At 34.9% G+C, this 20,340-nt stretch overlaps 1 protein-coding gene across 8 annotated transcripts in view; it reads left to right on the plus strand.

Moving 5' to 3' along the window:
- LOC126748432 (CUGBP Elav-like family member 2) overlaps positions 1-20,340 on the plus strand; it is an 870,157-nt gene that overhangs the window by 579,060 nt on the left and 270,757 nt on the right. For all 8 annotated transcript variants that reach the window (XR_007664709.1, XM_050457685.1, XM_050457680.1 and 5 more), the window contains one exon: positions 933-981. Coding sequence is in view for 7 of the 8 variants with exons in the window: in XM_050457685.1 (XP_050313642.1) it covers positions 933-981 (49 nt within the window). In the remaining variant the exon portion in view is untranslated. The remainder of the gene's footprint in view (positions 1-932; positions 982-20,340) is intronic.

Raw genomic sequence — 20,340 nt, forward strand, 5'->3', positions numbered from 1 at the left:
TTCTCCCTCTCTCTCTCTCTCTCTCTCTCTCTCCGTTGCTCGATTTCGAGCATCGTGACTATTTATGATACAAGCCTTCGCCATGCTTCTTTATCCTCTATGGTTCTTATTACTTCTACTAATGTCATATTGATCAGGCCCTCTCGTTCTTTAGTCGTCCACTTTTCCTTGCATCACAATTTTCTCCTTCCGTATTAGATGACCGAAACATTTCAGTATGCGCCTCTGGATTCTTGGGATGAGCCTTTCATGATTCCAAATATTCAGTTTTTTTCGTATGGAGATATTTATTCTATGACCTGTCCTAGGGATTCTCAACATCTTGCGTTTAACGTCCAAGATTCTGACCCATTAATTGCGATCGAGTATATTTCTCTGGTTCGAAGCCGCCTTTGTTGATAATTTTTGCGCCGAGATAAATGACAGTATCATTGATTTCTATACCGTGAATGAGTCGAAGTGGCATTGGGATTGTCTGAGATCTGTCGAAATCAACAGACAGCATTTGGTCCAGTTTAGTCGTAGGCCTGATTTTAAACTAGCAGCTTCTAGTCGTTGAAGTATTTCAAACATTTCCTGTTCGCCGCATCAGTCGCATGTCGGAGGTTTGGCCCTTGTTTTCCACCAATAAAGACTCTTTCCTTCCAGTTTTCTAGACTCTTCCTAATAATCCATTCTCCGTATATGTTGACGAGAATTGAGAAGAGAATGCATCCGTCCCTTCTATTTAAACGTGTGCTCTATTCTTGTTGCATATAGCTTTTATAGTAGATATGAGATTCCATTTTCCCATACTGGTGTCCAGATCTGATCGGGACCTTTGTTGCCACTGCTCTTCAGCATTGAGGCGACGATGTTTCTGCTACATATCATGGGTTACTTCTTATATAACATAAAATAGCCAAAAACTAACATTGTTCTTTTTGTTTCAGATGCATCATCCAATCCAAATGAAGCCAGCGGATAGTGAGAACAGAAACGGTAAGTTTTTAAACGAATATATAAACTTGACTTATACTTATTCCTTTTCATCCAGATATTCTTGCTCTACCATTAGTATCATAATGGTAGATTTCTCGGTCAAATAAATCTTATGTTAATCGGCTAACTGATGCCTGCATGAACGCGGATTTCTGTCCCGCTATAATGAAATAATCCTATGAAATATATTAGCCTCATAATTTTACTTAATATTTTCGGCAACGTTTTAGCATAATAAATTGGCTTATTAATCCCACTGGCCATATTTGTGCCGTTTGTGTGATTTACGTGTCGGCATAAATTCAAAGGGGGTTATTTCCAAAATGGTCCAGCCTGCATATTTTATTGTTTTGCAAATACCTATTTTGGCCATAACTTACCGCAAGAACTCATCTAGAATTAATTTATTATGCGATTTTATACATAATCTCTTTACAATTCGATGTTTAAAACAATTCCGCGTATTATTTTAACGACCCGGAAATTTTATTAACCGCTTTTAAAGACTATTTAAGCTCGAACATTTCATTTTTATTACAGGCTGGTGTGAAGTTAATAAAGAAATATAATATAATATTAATAATTAAAGCGACGAATTTCAACTCAGCTGCCTTTCATAACTTAGAAGCTTTTTCTTGTAACTAATATAAGTTTGAAATCACTTAAAGTTAAAACTTAAAACCTCCATTAGTAGGCAAAGCTAAGTCGCCCTTAACCACCTAGAAAAAACTAAGCTTAATTTAGTGATCCTTTAATTTTAAATTGCCTTTGAAGCAAATCAATGGTAAATGAATAAAGAAATCAATTAGTAAATAATTATTAATAAATGAAAATTAAATTCTTATAGGCATTTAAACTTAACTACGGTCCTGTCGCATCATATTTCGGGCTAGTTACCATGGGCGCATCATCGTGCGCATCGACCTGGCGACAGGGCTGTAGTAGATTTTTTAATTTGTATATATAAAGTAAGAAATAATTATTTGGGTGAAAAATTGTATGGTAATGGTAAATTGAAAAACTACCTGTTATAAATCAAAAATTATTTTTGAATGCTTTAAATAAAGAAACAAACATGATATCAATTGTCTGGTAGAATATAAGTTTAATTCATCATCAAGTAAAATTTAGCTTTAGTGGAGAGGTCATTTTTTCAGGTTTTACCATATTTTACTAACAAACTTTACTTAAAAAGTACTATATTTTATTACAATCGTCAAAGAATCTTTGGCTTCAGGGTTTTTTTGCTATGCCTTAAACGTGGTAGAATGTCAAATTTTCGCTGATTCTATCGCATTTCACTTTTTAGTATACAAACAGAATTTTCTGATATATTACTTCTCTTTCGTAATTGGAATAACCACAGATAAAAAGTTTGTTGGATGAATTTTTTTGTCAAAGTGGGTTAAGATACCATTCCTTCTCAAAACTTTCAAATCATGGAAAAACCTCATTCTGTTTTTGGTGATATGTAAAGGTTAGGTCACTTACTTGCTTGCCAACAAAGGTGTTTGAAGACTGAACGGCTATATATCTTTGAGTTACTGGATTTCTGATATTGCAAATGAGTTACACCTCAATGCGTCATGTGGATCACAGATAAGCACAACGAAGTCATTGTTAGCATCCTTAGTGACAACACCAAAACAGTGAGACACCTGATCTGAACAAAAAAGTACGTGCGTTTTTTGATAGTTTATGTCAGTTGGAAATAAGAAACGTTCTTTTATCATTGCTGAAAAGCTTTGGGTATTCATTTTATCGCCAATAACAAGAATTCTTTTGAGAGTGTTATTTTTTGGTAAAATCACTTCCTGTAATGAACTCAGTTTATGTCTTGTCTTTATTATTATTGTTTGTGGTTAGTAACTGCTTTGTTGTTAATCTCATTCAGCATTTATAGTTTTGATTGCAGTCACTAAGTTATCATTCAAATCGTTGGGCGATAAGCTCTCGACTTTTAAGAGTCTCTCGCTTCTTTTAAAATGATATTTTGAAATCCCAACATGAGCTTTTGCAGTTTCAACTTTTGCAATAGTATCATTGGTCCCTGGTCTGAAACTTCGTCATCATGTTCTTAAAATCCGCTGATTGGCGCATCATGCGAGTAGTGTGATGCTCCTTATCGTATACTTCCTTTGATTATTTTCACTTCACAAGGACTCTAATTCATTTGGTCTCCTTAAATTTAAACTGAAACTTCAGATGCTGTGGCATCCCATTAGTAAACTGGACTTGTATGTGCATCTGCTTAGGGCCCTAAAAACCAATTGCTTATCCCAGAATATCTTAACCCGTAGGACTACCCGCTACTTTTCCGGAAAGGATGTAGACAGTCTCCAACATCGCATATTGTTACACCGCTTAGAAAATTGTTGTATCCTTGCTCAGTGTTATAAATTTTTGTGATCTATCATATTATATGGCTCGATATGGATGTCTTTTGACCGGTTTTTCTTCACCATACCAGAGCCCCATATCAGCCCCAGGTCATTTTGGCGCTCAGACTCCAAGATTTGCCAAGTAGTTGCCTTGCCGTACAAAGGTTTCTCGTAGCCTTTTCCAGTACTGATTCATGGTGCTGTTCCCAGGTAAGTTTTCTATCCAAGACACAGATATTTAACCGTTTTCCTGGAAACGATCTCGATACCCTCTTTCATCACTCTTTTCCTTCGCCGGGTTTATAAATAGCTTCTCCAAAGTGCACCATTCACATCTAGTGTTTAGGGCATCTTGAATCCATTCTGCAATCGTCCCTGCATTGTTCCCCCTGATTATTACGGAGATAACATTCGCATAACCGATGGTCTTGTGCTCTTTCCGGTTAAGGAGCTTGATTAGGTCATCCACTAATAGGGACTATAGAAGGGGAGATAGTTCCCCGCCTTGTGGACATCTCTTAACCGCAGTGACACTAAAATTCGTTGAATCGACCTTTGATTCAGCATACAGCTAGCCTATTTTCTTCATTAGAGAGTGATGTTTCCATTGAGCGGAACTCCTCGTTATCGAAGGCGCTCTCAATGTCCATAAATGCACACAGGGCTATTTCCTTGGATTCCAAGGCCTTTCGATTTTCCGAAATATTTGGTGCAATGACTTAATAGTTGATTTGCCATCTTGATACGCAAATTGGAGTCCATGCAACAGTGTCATGGAGACTACCTCCGTCCTGAGGTACTGATCCAATAATTTCTCCGTTGTCTTCGACATAAAAGAGGATAGACTAATTGACATTGACACTTGGGAGATTCTGGGGGCCTGTTTCTACCTTTGGGTATGAATATGACACCTACCGCCCTCCAAATCCTTGAAACACATGTCAATGTTAAAATTGATCGGGTGTTGTTGACCATCTCCAGATAGAGAATAACATTTCCTTTTGGCAACAGTGCCGAAAAAATGCCATTTGGCCCCGGTGACTTGCAAGGTCAGTATCTTCGTGACTACCTGCCAAAGTGTCAGTATCCGAAGCTCCAAACCTGCAGTTAAGAAAGTGAGTTTTAAGAAGAAGCTCTCATGAATGAGAGGAAATTGAATAATGGGAGAAAGAACATTATTCTAAGAAGAATGTCCCATTGAAAGTATCTGTGTAGGTGCCATTCGCCCTCTTCAGTATGCCTATCGCATTCGTACCCCTTTTGTGCATCCTGGCTGTGGCATGATTTTCTTTTCAACTTTAGCTTCCCTATACTCTTTACAATTTCCAGTTCTTCTGGCATTACTAGATTCCAATCTTATTTTGATGCGCAGTTGTTCGAGATCAAGAGCCTCTTCGTGGAGGATTTACTCTTAACAGGGCAGTTGTCTTGAAATAAAGATATTATCGTATCACTTAGTTTCTCTACTGATGCATCCAACTCCTCGGGTGATGTAATAGAAAATATGTTTCTAGTGATTCTAGACAGATCTACATTCTACAGATCTTGCGAGTATTTCAACCAATCTATTGCCTTGGGGTTTCTGTAGAACAACTGACTCTTTATCGATCCCCTTACTTCAAAAATGAGGCGCTTACGATCCAACATGAGGAACCCTCCAGTTACTTATTCGTAGACTTTAAACAGGCGTTTGACAGTATATCCAGAGCATTTTAAGCTTATGGTCAGCACTAGAAAAACTTAAAATTTCCATCATATGGTACTATTAAAATCGAAGCTCAACACATCGAAATATTTAATATAACAACGGGATGCACTCACCGGCTTTATTAAACCTAGTCTTAGAGAAGGTGATGAGACGAACCGAACTAAGTATGAGCATCTCCGACAATAGCGGACCCAGACTGATTCTAGCGTATGCAGATGATATTAGTGTTGTGGAAAGAAATAAAATTAGCGTGCAAAACTCGAAAAAGAAGCAAAAAAGGCAGAATTGAGAGTCAACGAGGAAAAAACGGGTTATATGCACTTGACACGAAACAGACGAGATCGAATACGACAATACAGTCTTGTGGATTGATTAACGTCAGATAATAACGCTAAAGGAAAAATAAGACGGCGCATACTTGGAAAAAATAAATGGTACTAAGCAACCCAAGCAAATCAAGCAATTATTACAATTAAGAATCCTCACCAGATAAACAAAAATAAATATACAGTGCATCCCAAAAGTTATGTCTAAATTCATTTAAAAGTCAGGGGTGTGTTCAAAAAAAAACGCTCGGATCCGTCGTTTTTTATTTCAAGTTGCAAATTTTTTTACGTGAAGTTTGTATATACAGGGTTGCTCAAAAATAAATTACGACCATCAACTTCATTTTTTTAAATTAAAGCACCTTTTTTTTATTTCATCTTTGAATTTCGCGTGGAATTCTACGTATGTTTCATGCATCATGTCCTATACCTAAAGTCAACAGTAATCGAAAACAAGCCGAATCATGTAACAAATAAAAAAAGAATAAAAATTAAACTAAATGTTCAAAATGGTTGCCATTCACGGCTTGACAATATCCAAGGCGATCAATAAAGTCTCGTTGCACATTTTCAATAATATCCGAAGTTATGGCGCGCACATCTCTGCAAATTCTCTCTTTCAAGTCGTTTAGATTATTTGGCCTATTAACAAATACCTTCGACTTGAGGTATCCCCACAAAAAAAAGTCCATTGGTGTTAGGTCAGGCGACCTAGCCGGCCATTCGATGGGTCCTCTCCTTCCTATCCACCGATTGGGAAAAGTTTCATCTAAAAATGTACGCACAGTGGCAGCATAGTGCGGAGGAGCGCCATCTTGCTGGAAAATTAGTTCTTCGCCAGGATAGTCTGGGTCCAATGGATTTGGAAATAAAGCTAGTAATGCTGGAACTAATTCAAATTGGAGAAAATCGAGATAAACTTGTCCCGTTAAAGTCTGTTCAAAGAAAAAGGGACCTATTACTCTTCCGCACACTATTTCACACCACACATTTAGTTTTTGAGGGTACTGGGTGTTTACCTCCATCATCCAATGCGGATTTTCTGTTGCCCAATATCGACAATTTTGTCTGTTCACACTACCATTCAAACAGAACGTGGCTTCATCGGAAAAATAATATGTGTTACTAAATTATTATTTATATTGCACATGTTTTGTAAGCGTTCATAAAACTCATTTCGCCTATCGAAATCGTCATCAGATAAAAAATTTAAAATATATAAAACTATTATAAGATCAGATGTAACTTATGAACCATGATCGTACAAGACATGTGGTGAAAGGAAGATTCTTAGGAAAATATTTGGAGCAGTCTGGAATCAAAAAACATTGCGGTATAGGATGCGCAGGAAAAACAAGGTATATCATCCATAAAACAGCCCAAGTATAATAGTACAAGAAATTAGGATAGTTGGGACATGTTCGGAGGAGTAATGATTTAAGGATAATTAAAATGGTCTAAAAGGAAAGAAACCCGTAATATCAAAAGACCACTTGGGATAATTTATTTATTTATTTACTTACATCACTCAATAGAGAAACTCCAATAATAGAGTGGAAACGATGTATATAAACATGAAATACAGTTAAATATATCGCCTTAATTCTGTATAGAGTTATGCGTATTGCAAGTTCTACGTATAGGCAAAAATTTTATAATGTTGGTTCGAGGTATTGAAAGGTAAAAAGTTTGAGAACTGCGAGCTGATAGCCGAGGAGTGTGTAAATTTAGAACTTGCAAGATCTCTGGCGAGTCAATTACGCCATTAATGATATTATGTAAGAACTGTAAATCTGCCGAATCCCTTCTTTCCTGTAAAGATTTTACCTGAAATCCTTTAAGCAAACGATTATGTGAGAGGCCGATTTCCGGGAACACTCTTTCGCATTTAAACCAAAGGGATTTAAGAAATTTTCGCTGTATATTTTCAAGCTCTTGAATATGGTTCTGATAATGTGGCGACCAGACTTGGGAAGAATATTCCAAAATTGAACGAACATAGGTAAAGGACAGGAGTTTAATGCTAGAGATATTCTCAAAGAATTGAGAGTTACTGATAACAAAACCCAGCATTTTATAACTTCTTTTTATGATATCTTTGATATGACAACTAAATGAAAGTGAGCTATCAAAAATGACTCCCAAGTCTTTGAAGTGGGTTGATCTCGGTAGTATCACATTATCAATTTTGTATTGGTAAGTAACACAGTTCTTTTTTAAGGAGTAGAAGACTACACAGCATTTAGAGGCATTTAAAGGCAAGTTGTTATTCTTGCACCATTCATTCACTGAGTTAATGGCTGCTTGGAGTTTAATGCAGTCCTCAATAGTATCAATTCTACAGTATAATTTTTTATCATCACAGTATAATAAGCTGTTTACTTTTAGGTCCTTAGAAATGGTACTAATAAATGAGTTGAAAAGTAGAGGTTCCAATATGGAACCTTGTGGTGCGCCTCAAGGAGCAACTATCTCAGGTGAGCTGTGTCCAAAGCATTCAACATGTTGAGGACGTTTAGTGAGATAAGAAGAGATAAGAGAAGTTAAACGAGATGAAAATCCAAATAGGTCAGAAAGGTTTGATATAAGAATGGAATGGTCAAGACGGTCGAAAGCTTTCGAGAAATCTGTATAGACTACATCAACTTGAGAATTATCATTTATAGATTCTGATATAAGATTTTTATAATTTTTTTTAAGAACAGGAATAATGTTAGATTTTTTCCAGAGCAGAGGAAATTCTCCAGTTTTGAGGGCAAGATTAAACAATATTGTTAGGGGTTTACAAAAGAACATACGCACAGGACCAAGTATAGCTTTGGGCTTAACTGATTTTAAAGCACTTAGTACTTCATTTTTTGTAAAAAGATGTGATGTTAATAGTATCACAATGTGAGTACTTGATTTCAGTTATCTTCTGTTGGGATGTGCTAGTGTATGAGTTATAAAAAAATCGAGCAAAGGAGTCTGCTATTTTTTGGGGGTCAGTTAGGAGAGAACCAGTTTGATCATACATATTACATGGCATTAAACTGTTTTTTTGTGAACTTAAAATCAACTTCAAAAAGTTGTTTGGTTGTGTTGAAAGATTTTGCTCAAGGTTAGAGCAGTAGGATTTATATGAGTAATCAATGTCTGCTTTTATTTGTATGCGCAAGTTGCGAAAGTTACTTAAGTCCTGTTGCTTGGCAGAACGCTTATATTTTTTCCAGGCTCTATGTTTTTGCTTAATTAGTCTTCATATTTGTAGCTTTCTTTTCGAGGTTTTAGGAACGTATTTATCTAGATATGAATAAATTTTCTGATAAAAGAATTCGACAGCTGTATTGACATTATTAACAGAGTAGAGCATATCCCAATTTATTTCCAGGAAACTAGTATATAGTATTCTAAGATCAGCTCTTTTAAAATTATAGAAGACATTTTCTACTTTAAGATGATTGTGAAATCGTTTATTAGAAGTGGTTTTAAATTTAATAAGAAGTGATGGATAAAAAATATCCTCTTTTAACAAAAAATCATAAAATTTTTCAACGGAATAAAACTCAAAAGTTGGCGAAATAACGAAATCTAGTAACCGCTCTTGAAAATTATATATTAAATATCGAATCATAATCGAATCATAATATTAGCAAGAATCTTCAAATTTGTTAAAAATGTGTAAAAGAACTTTTACACATAAGACAAATTAACCTTACTTATCATTAACCCTGAAGGGTAATGCTCGATGTAATTTATTGTTATTTTTAGATGCATTATACAGTGTAGTGTGGTGACTTTAACTGGAATAAATTCAGTTAAAACTAATCAAATTTTATCTCGCAAAATTCCTGAGACCCGTCGATTTTTTTTTTATTTTTTTTTTCATATTTCAAGATAGTTTTTGTATTTTTTCACCTACAGGGGGGGGGGGGGTCCAAATTAACCCAATTTTTTTTTTTCAAATGGAAAGCCACTTTTTTTAAACTATCATTGAAAAGAGCCCTTTTTCCTGATTAAATTGCCGTATTTACTTTTGTGATTATCTAAAGGAGAAATACGAAAAAAAATAAAAACCATTAAATTATTAAAAGTCTCGAAATATTTTGTGTTGGTAAATTTTTGGCGTGTTTGTTTATTTTATTGGTATCGAGACATTTCCTGACATTGTTGTAGTGTCACTGTTAAAGTAAATTTCAACCAGTTGTTAAATAAGTTAACTTATATTGAAAAAATGCCTTATTTATCCGAATCCCACAAGATTGAAATCTTAATGATGATTGGTTATGGGGACAGAAGTCGTACTCAGCTAGAGGTTGTCCACTTATTCAGGCAGAAATATCCAGATTTTCCACCTATTAACCAAGGTACGGTTAGTAAAATCGAAAGCAGATTTCGAGAAGTTGGGCACGTAAAGGATGTTTCAAGACAAAAGTCTTTTAAAATCGATGAAAACACCCAATTAAATGTATTGTTAGCGATGGAAGAAAATCCGGTAACTGTAGCCAGAAGAGTAGCTCGCGAAAACTCTATTCATCATAAATCTGTGCTAAAAATTTTAAAAAGTGCAAACAAACGACCTTAAAAATGCAACCCGTTCAAGAGTTATTGGAAGACGATCCAGATCGCAGAGTTCAGTTCTGTGAATTAATGATGAACGCCATTGACGAAAATCGCATATCTTCGGAGTGGATTCTTTTTACTGATGAGGCTACATTCACCCTAAATGGCCATGTTAATAAGCAGAGCTGTCGCTACTGGTCTGACGAGAACCCACACTGGGTTAGGGAATCTAATACACAATATCCCCAGAAAACTAATGTTTGGGCTGGCATAATTGGCAGGCAAGTTATAGGGCCCATATTCCTCAATGATACTTTAACTGGGGAAATTTATTAGGGAATTTTATTATCGTCTTGGGCTTTGCCAACAAGTAAATGGTGCTCATTTTGAGCATCTTATATATTAAACGCAACTTTTAATAATTTAATGGTTTTTATTTTTTTTTTCGTATTTCTCCTTTAGATAATCACGAAAGTAAATAGGGCAATTTAATCAAGAAAAAGGGCACTTTTCAATGAGAGTTTAAGAAAAGTGGCTTTCCATTTGAAAAAAAAAAAGTTGGGGTTAATTTGGACCCCCCCTGTAGGTGAACAAAATCGACGGGTCTCAGGAATTTTGCGAGATAAATTTTGATTAGTTTTAACTGAATTTATTCCAGTTAAAGTCACCACATTGTATAATTATTATAATATACAATAACCACTCCCATTTAAAAAGTTATATAGTTCATCATGGAATATAGTTCATGATATAGTTATGGATGTTAGCGTAAAGTGTTTTATTGAACTCTGGTTAGACCAAGTGGAGCTCTCAAAGTTCAGTATGCTTTGTATAATTTGAATATAAATCAGTTGACGGGACGGACTGATTTCGATTCTGGGGCGGATAAATAGAATGTTAAATGTTTGTCTCTTGTAATACTATATAAAAGCTAAATCATATTCCTAAAGCAACAGGTTTAATACGGAGGCCTAATTTAATTTGTCCTTAGCGCGTGGATTTTCTATATTTCTCCCTCAATTGAATCTAATATAGCTCCAAAAATAAGTTACTATCAAATATGGACGTAAACAAAGGACATAATAGATTATCTCAGTTTTCCAAAACATTTTCGCAATATGTATGTTTTAGACGGGCTCATACACTAATCTTTAAATAGCCCGCGGCACAATTGCGATGCTGCCGCTGCTCTTTTTGTTTTGTTTTTTTTTTGGGATCCATTAAAGCAGCACATGAATAAAAGTAAACAAAGTTCGGGCATTGTTTATTTTTGCCACCCTGGTGTTTTCTTTCCCGTTCGGTTTTCTCTTTAGAGCGGGAAACTCATTTTTGTTAGATTAAAATTAAATTTTTCCCCTGCATATAGAATGAAAAGTATCGTGTTTAAACAAACCGCCGCCCTTAAATTTTAAGGGCATCGTTAAATATGAACTCATTAGTGGGCAGATAAATATAACTTTGCATAGTGCAACACTAGCTGTTATTTTAGCCGATATTTTTTTAAAACTTTTATTAACGATCTTTATGCACGGTGTTAGTTAAATATATGGCCAAACTTCAACGGGTGGTTCTTTGAGGCATGTTAAGATTTTATTTATCGTATGGTTTTACGTGGTGGGTATTATAACAGTGGATATAAATAAATAGAAGACAACCATTGTATAAAATATAGATATAAGTTCTGGTAATTATAACGAATAAATAAATAGGCATAAAGTCAAATTATATTAAACGTGAATGTCGAGGTCTTTTAACCATTGGATTGCTCTCGTTGTCACCTGCGCAGTGTTGCCAGGTCAGGAAAATCGAAAACATGAAATGTGTTCATAAAAATGCATGAGAATTTTTTTTTACAATTGCCTTGATTAACTGGATAAGCAATTGATTAATAATTGTCTGCTTTAGGCTCTAATGCATACACACTTTTACAAAATAGTAATATTGAATATAATGTCTAAAAGGAGCGTCCTTAGTAAGTAACGTAGATGAAGTTTGCAGGTTTAGGACCAAGAAATCAAAAACTTCCTTTTTTGAAAAGGTGCCGACGTTTCGACGTTTATTTACGTCTTTTTCAAGGCTGTAATTACGAAACAGAACAAACTTTTGGTAATTTTTTAGGCAATAGTAAATGGACAAAAATGATAAATAAATTTATTTATCTGTTTTATTTAATCATAAATATATTTTCTTGTAACCTACTAATCAATGCATTTCTTATACCAACTATATTACTAGCCCCATCCGACGCAGTCAATAATATTTGTTTTATGTGGTATTTCGTGTTTCATAAAAAAGCTTATTATTTCATATAATAGGGCAGCTCCAATAGTTTTGACAGGAACAGAAATTTAGACTAAAAAATTATCTTTTACTTGACTTTTTACACACATTCTCAAAACTAAATGGGGATTCATCGACAATAATGCAAAACTTGTTCTTTTTCATTAATTGAATTAAATGGCATTCTTGTGTTGCTCCTGTAACTTTTTTTTATTACTCTAGTAATTTTGGTTCCTTTGCCTTTCATTATTTTTTAAACTCCTGAGTGCTTGCACACGGCATTTATGTAATCAATTAAATGTTCTGTCAAGTTAATGGGAAGTTTGTGGTCTGCTAAAAAACCTGCGGTTCTGTCTTATTGCTAGAACTGCTAGAAGGCTGATATATTTTTTGTGTTTTTCCGAAGCAGAGTGTTGTAAGATGTACTTTTTAAAAACTTATCACACTTGCATATAATGCATCTAAAAGAATATTTTTCACTTGCCTAGGACCAGGAACATCTCTATCAGTTGCACTATCACTACTCGTAAGATCCATTTTAATAACGTGTAATTTAATCATAAAATAAAAAGAACTTTCTGATAAAAGGTTAAGCGATTTGTGTGGGAAATCGCGGGAATCACATACAAGATGTCTTTCAATAGTTTAACTTTTAGATATTATAGGTCAGCATAGACAAGCATTTTTTAAGTAAGGACCTTTGAATTATGTTCAATACAGACTCCTGTATACAATACGCAGTTTTCTCTTGTTTTGTGAATTTGCTTGGAGTCAATTACCCAAAGTAATTATAAAGGGAGAGTGGGGGAATTGGGCGTACCTAAGCAAGATGTGGTTTCATGGCTAGACCATTGATCTTATTATACTGATACTTATAGAAAATTAAGAGCATATATTATACTTTTAAAGTATATGTCCATTAAACATATTTTTAATTAATACTGCAATAATCACATAGATAACCTTCAGCTCGATCAGCATCACTACATGCTGCATGATTCCATGTGGAACAGCCAACGCATCTGTACCATAGCTCCCTATTGCGACCGAACTCCCCACAAATGCCACACTGGCAACTTGTTTCTGGCAACCTTCTCTTTTTCTTTGTTACCGATCTCGTTTTTTTAGTGTTGTCTTCTTTCTTGTTATCTGTTAAGTTTCTTTTTACAGTCTTAACGTTCTTGGCTGCAGTTGTTCTTCTTTTCTCCTTAACTTTTTCTAATTGCTCTTTCATAGGGGTCGATGTTAGTATTTCGGAGCACTGTTTACCACGAGATTTTCTCTTAGACTTAAGATTTGATTTCTTTTTTGGAATCGGAGCAAAGCTGAAAAACGAGTTGTCTGATGTGGAAAGGTCTTTTTGCGACGAATTAACGATTTTATACTAATTTACTGGAGATTCCCGTGATGTAGAAGGCCCAGCAGCAGATGTTGATGGTCTCTCAATATCGGGTGTAGAAGCTTCGACTATCAGAAGTCTCATCTGATTTGCAGGTGCAAAATCATCCTCGGTGAATTTATCCGGGTTCAATGGATATATTCCAGCAGTTCTAAAGCCAAATATAGCTTTCTCTGTAGATACTTTTAAAAATGCTCTATTTAAAAATTCAGCTAAGTCGTATTCCGAAATTCTTTTATGCCCCGTATTGGTCAGCTGTAGATCAATTTCCCGAGAGACTTGGTTTTTGAAAGGACTAAAAAATGTTAGGTCCAGTGGCTGAAGGTGGTCAGAAGTATGAGGTGGCGGAGAGACCATGTGAATAAATTTGCTTTTACAAAATAAATAAGCTTCTAGCGATATATGACTGGAGTGATTGTCTAGAACAAGGAGAACAGGATCGTGTTCTGTAGGATTGACGCATTTTCAAAACGTTTTAACCATTCAATGAACAGGTCTGAATTGATCCATCCATTTTTAGAGCAGGCGTAAAGAGCTCCAATTGGTCCATTTTTTGGAGGGCTGGGGACATTCGCTTCCTTGGGTATATTAGCATAGGTGGACAATAGTTACCTCCAGCACTAACTGCAAATACTGCTGTTATCGTTCGTCCACGCTCCGCCGAAATAACAGCTCCAACTTTTTAGCACCCTTAGGTCCATAAACTTTTGGACATTTTTATTGCACCACAGTGACCCCTGCCTCGTCCATGTTAAAAATCCTGTTTGGAGGAAACTTGTGTCTGTCAATTACCACTTTCAGATTCTCGAAAAACTTCTTGGTTGAGTCAGAGTTAAAAAAAGCAATTCTATTTATGCTGGTGCCTTCTGGCTGCCTAAGCTTTATTTCAGGATTTCGTTTCAGGAACCCATATAACCAGTCTTTACCAGCTATTTGCTTTTCGGATGAGCATATTTAAATGCTAACCGACGAAGTTCTATAGGCGTCAAACCATAAAAAAGCTTGGCAAGTGTAAGCACGTACTCTTTTAGTTGAGCCTCAATATCAGGAGAAAATACTGGTGATATGATATTGATAACATAAGATTAGCATTAAAAGCATGAGATCTCATGCAAAAGCATATAAGACTTGGCAGCCCTGAACCTGCGTCGCATCGGTTCCTTAACTATACAGGGCGGGCAAGTAAGCGACTGTATCTCAAAACTTGTACATCTGGCTACAATGGTTTTTTTTAATACTATAAAAGCAGCCTTAAGAAAATTCTATGAATGGTAGTATTGGTGGGGGAAGCTATTGAAAGTGTAGTCATTTAAATCGGTATAAATTCTAAACAACTTATTCGATTTTAGCAATTCAAAAATAGTTGGGAAGATTAATGTAGCTGTTTTAAATGTCCGATCTCATTACTACTCTGTAGTTCCTAGTAAAAGAGTTAGAGGACGCAATTTGTAATAATTCCAGTTTTTTCATTTCATTCCAAAAGTTAAAATTGAACAGTATACTCGAAAAGTAGATAAAATTTGCAAACATTTTGTGAAAACCGGACGATGATATCTTGGCTCGTTTTTAAGTTATAGCGAATTTAAATTTTTTTACGCACCGGGTCAAAACGTATGAACCGCCATTTAGCGTTTGGCCTTAGAATGTCTAATTAACATTAATATAGCTGTTTTCTTAAGTTGTTAATAAGATACGGTACCTAATACTATTTTTAATATTAACGTTTAATATTTTTAAACCCAAACATATTAGGTACGATTACAAACATATCAATAGGATTGCTTCGATAAATGTTCAAACTGCTTTACATTAGATTCCAAAGAAGCTTCCCATCTTCTTTGGGTGGATAAAACTGCTGTTTCGATTACAGCAGCTTATATTTGATTAATGGCATCACGGATTCTGTTTTCCATATCATGTTTAGTTGTAGGTGGAGTTTAGTATACAATATCTTTTAAATGACCCCATACGTAAAAGTCGAGGCATATTAGATCGGGTCACCTGGCCGGCCAAGGAATTAGACTTATGATCCCGCACGAAACGGAAAAATCTCCTGGACACCCGTCCAATTGGAAATACATGGTCCGTCCCACTTCAAATGTCAATTCTTCCATTAAAATAGGCAAAGCATTTATTAAAAAAAATTATCGGTTAATGTGCTATCAATAAAATAAGGATATTTGTAAAGAGAAGTCATTCCTGAAGTGGAGTGGCTATAATAAAACGGATTAGGAAAAGCGGGATAATAATATCTTTTTTTATAGCACTTCAAAACAGTTCTACTAAGCTTTTCCCAAACTAAGTCCGTAAGTCTGCAATCATGATGTCCTAAGCATTTTCTAATACAGCCTCATTTCAAATGCTTCCAGATTTTTAGTATGGCTTCTGTGAGTGTCCAGGATTCTACGCCATATAATACAATAAAGTAGAAAAAATATAGCATCTTATGTGCCTTACTTTCATTTCAAGAGATGTTTTGTGACTTTTAAAAGTGGCACTCATTTTGTGAAATATAATCCTTGGTTTTCCTATATAAAATTTTATTTATTGTGCATTGTTCCATTATTCATTTATAATGGTTCCATGGTAGCAATACAGGGTGTCCATCTATAACCTGACACATTTCCACTGCTTATAAATCGAGAACGGAAAATGACAACAATGTGCGGTTTTCACAGAACTTCATCAATATTTTTAAAGTTTTCTTTGACAGTATTGCCAAGTTTCGAAAGTTACCTGAAATAGGAAGAAGAAAATTGATGATTTTCAAAGGCCGATTTCTCAAAAATTTTAAACGTAACACCCTGTACTTTTTAAATTCACATGAAAGCCTGTTAAATCCCCTTTCCGAAAATGTATAAATTGTCTTAAATTCATAATTTTTTTTTACAGAGCCAATTTTAGTAAATAACACCTTTTTGAAAATTTTCCTAGAATACATATTCGGTGATTGATGAACATTTTCTGGTAATTGCCTATGTATCGCTTTAGCATGATCATAATTAAATAATTTGCGCTATTGCATAATTTGCGCTATTGCCATGTCTATAAAAAGTATTTATTCTATGTAATAAATTACAACTATTTACATCAATTTTAACAACAAACAATTGAAGAAATTAATTTTAATTTACAACTAATAAATTAGCTGCTGAATATGACTCCCATTTTGCTCGGAACACAAATGTAGACGGAGAAATAAGTTGCCGAAGGCGTTTTGTAGCATTCGCGGTGTAATTTGGTTGAAAGCGTTTACTATGTTGTTGCGCAGTTCATCCAAATTTCTTGGGGTTGGATTATAACAACGGTCTTTTACATATCCCCATATACAAAAATCTGGAATGGTTAGGTCGGGAGAGTAAGGTGCCCACTCGATTGGACCTGCTCGCCCTATCCATCTGTTTCCAAAAGTAATATCTAAGGAATCCCTTGCGACCCTGGAGAAGTGTGGTGGTGCACCGTCTTGCTGGAAGTAGACCGTGTCTAAAATTGCATCCTACTGAAGTTGAGGATAAAAAATGTTTCCAACATATCGGTGTATAATTGTTTCCATTTACTGTTGCTTCTTGAAAAACAAATGGCTCATACATTTTAGATTTCGATACTGCACACCAAACATTCAGCTTAGGAGAATCTCTTTCAAATTCGTTATACACTCGAGGATTTTCATCTCCCCAAATTCGGCAGTTATGCTTATTTACTCGACCACTGATGTGAAATGTTGCCTCATCAGACAATATTAAATTGGTATCCGGCTTATTTCTAAAAAGATCTAGTAGTGTTTCGCACATTAAATATCTTTTTTCAAGGGCGCGATTTTCTATTTTTTGGAAAGTTTGAATTTTGTAGGGTTTAAACTTAATTATTTTTAGAATTTTATGTACTTTACTTTTTGACATATTTGTTGCTTGAGCTATCTTCCTAATAGATATTTGGTTATTATTTAAGGACAACACTTCTTTTACCAGCAAAATATCATCCAACAGATTATCTTGTGCATTTAGGTTTGTTCTAACTTTTCTTTTAACTGTACCCTCCTGGGAAAATTGGCGTAACCAATGAAGTAATTCGCAATTCTAGCGTGAAGGTGGAGCCGTTTCAAAAATCAGCCTAAATCTTCTTCTCGTCTGCGTAACTGATTTGCATTCACTAAATAATAACACGCAACGTGCCCTTTCCCGGGTAGTAAACATATTTAAACCTTTCCAAATCTTTAAAAAATGCAAAAATACATATAGAAATCAAATTATTGGGACTGCCCAACGAATGACGTTACAACATGTTGAAGCCCACAAAACAAATTGTGCAACTCACAGCCTCCTTGACAAGCTACAATTGTTATTGTTGTCAATTGATACCAAGAATATATATTATTTAATAGGTATTTATTGTAGGAAAATTTTCAAAAAGGTGTCATTTACTAAAATTGGCTCCGTAAAAAAAAATAATGAATTTAAGACAATTTATACATTTTCGGAAAGGGGATTTAATAGGCTTTCACGTGAAATTAAAAAGTACAGGGTGTTACATTTAAAATTTTTGAGAAATCGGCCTTTGAAAATCATCAATTTTTTTCCTCCTATTTCAGGTAAATTTCGAAACTTGGCAACACTGTCCAAAAAAACTTTAAAAATATTGATGAAGTTCTGTGAAAACCGCACATTGTTGTCATTTTCCGTTCTTGACTTATAAGCAGTTAAAATGTGTCAGGTTATAGATGGACACCCTGTATTGTTGAACACGTTCAATTCGAGTTTTGTCATGTATATTATTTATATATCTTTTGCTGATGTTTGACCATAATGTTGACTGTATTGCGCAATATGGTCCATACTTGGTGAGTGCTTCCAAGCTATCTGCTATCACCATGGTATAGTCGGCGTATTGAATATTATGATGTGGATCAAATGATATTTCATAAGGTGCCTGCATCTCTGGATTAAGATTTAAACGATTTAAGATTTTCACTGGCTCCAACTGCATTTATAAAACCAAATTACAATCGGATATCTGTTTTTCGCATTGATTGTACATTATTTTATAGATGACTTTAAGAAACAATTTTAGCATAGGACTTATTAGACTGATGGTCCCATATTCCTCTTCTTTGCTCCAGGTTTTTTAACGCTATAAATTTTGATTAAAGCCATTTTTGAGGTATATTTCTAGAGTTATAGATTCTGTTAAAAATGTCGGTAATTCAGGCTATTCTTTAATTATCTAATAGCTTTAGAAATTTTGCCTCTATCTTGTCTGCTCCTGGACTAGTATGGGTGGGTTATAGCTTCTTCCGATAGTGAGTTCGTGACCTCTGGTCTTTAATTCTTAAAAATACTTCTAAATATGACTTCTACCTGTTTTTCAGATCATGTTTGTCAGTGACAACTTGTCAATTTGTATCTATGGTCTTTATAACTTTGTGGCTTTTTAAAAGTTCCAGTTACTTCATTTATTTTTTGTGTAGGTTAAAGCCTGTGTAGGTTAATTTCTGTTTTTGCACATCTTTCTGCCGCTTTTTTTTTCTTTGGCTCCTCTAATCGTTTTCTTAATTTATGTCTTGACCTTTTTGTACTCCTGTTCCTTCTCTGTTCCATTACTTTTAAAATTTCACTTGTCATCCAAGATTTCTTTTTGGTTTCCTCTTCTGGTTTTAAAACTTCTTCCTTTGTTTCAATTATTGTTTTGGTAAATTCGTTAATCTCGACCTGCGTGTCATTTACCTCTTTTAATGTTTTTATCTTTGCCTGATTTGCGTCCCTTTTTTTTTCGAGGTTGTTGTTTAGCTTTTATGTCTGAGGAATCATGTTCTTCTTAACTTTCTAGAGGTATATAATCTGACTCAATGTTCACCTCAGTATAAGTTTTAATTTAATTAAAGCAGTATAAGTCTGAACCTCTTGTTAACTAACATATAGTTAATTTGGTTATGGACAATGTTACTAGGTATATGGGGTGACGACTCTATGTATACAGTCTTCTTTTTGGCAATTTAAAGAATTTGTTTAATACTACTAATCTAATTTGTTGTTTTTTGCAAATGTCTCAAGCCCGTCTTCTTCATTATTTCTTTGTCCTAACCCAAAAAGGCTGTAAAAAAGCTGTTTTCAGTCTTACTCCCAATTTGGCATTAAAATCCCCCATTACAACATTTATTTCATGATTTGGGAGTCATTATATTTCGTCTTCTTTGCTTTGATAGAGACTTTTGACCTCCCCTTCTTTGTCTGCAGTAGAGGCGTATATTTGGAATATGTGTATATTTACACATTTACTTTTACTCGTAGTAGCATTATTCTGTCGGATATTAGGATAAAATTAGAGACACATTGGCCATAATGTTTTGCAACTATTATCCAAACTCCAGATTTCTGCCTTCTGATGTTCCCGAATAAAATTAAACTAAAAAAATATCTATGGCCAGTGCGAAATATGTAAGGAGTTGTCCATAGTTTACAGGAAAATCTTGCCATCTTACAGCAACGTTCTATGATAACACTACTTTCTGGTCTAGCCCAGAAGGTTTTATCGATTTAAGCCAGACTGGTGGTATGTTTTATAGCTGGTTGTGGAAGAATGAGTGTCTGTTTAGCACTTTTGGAACTCGTTAGTCAATTTGAAGGAGGTTCAAAGTTAATCAGTGTAGGCAACCAAGTTAGTGTTGACTTCTAAAGTGCCTACGCATGCATTGTAAAAAAATAAAGTGTGCTTTGTCTGCCAGAACAA

This window comes from Anthonomus grandis, chromosome 22, assembly GCF_022605725.1.
Source record: "Anthonomus grandis grandis chromosome 22, icAntGran1.3, whole genome shotgun sequence".
Lineage (NCBI taxonomy): Eukaryota > Metazoa > Arthropoda > Insecta > Coleoptera > Curculionidae > Anthonomus > Anthonomus grandis.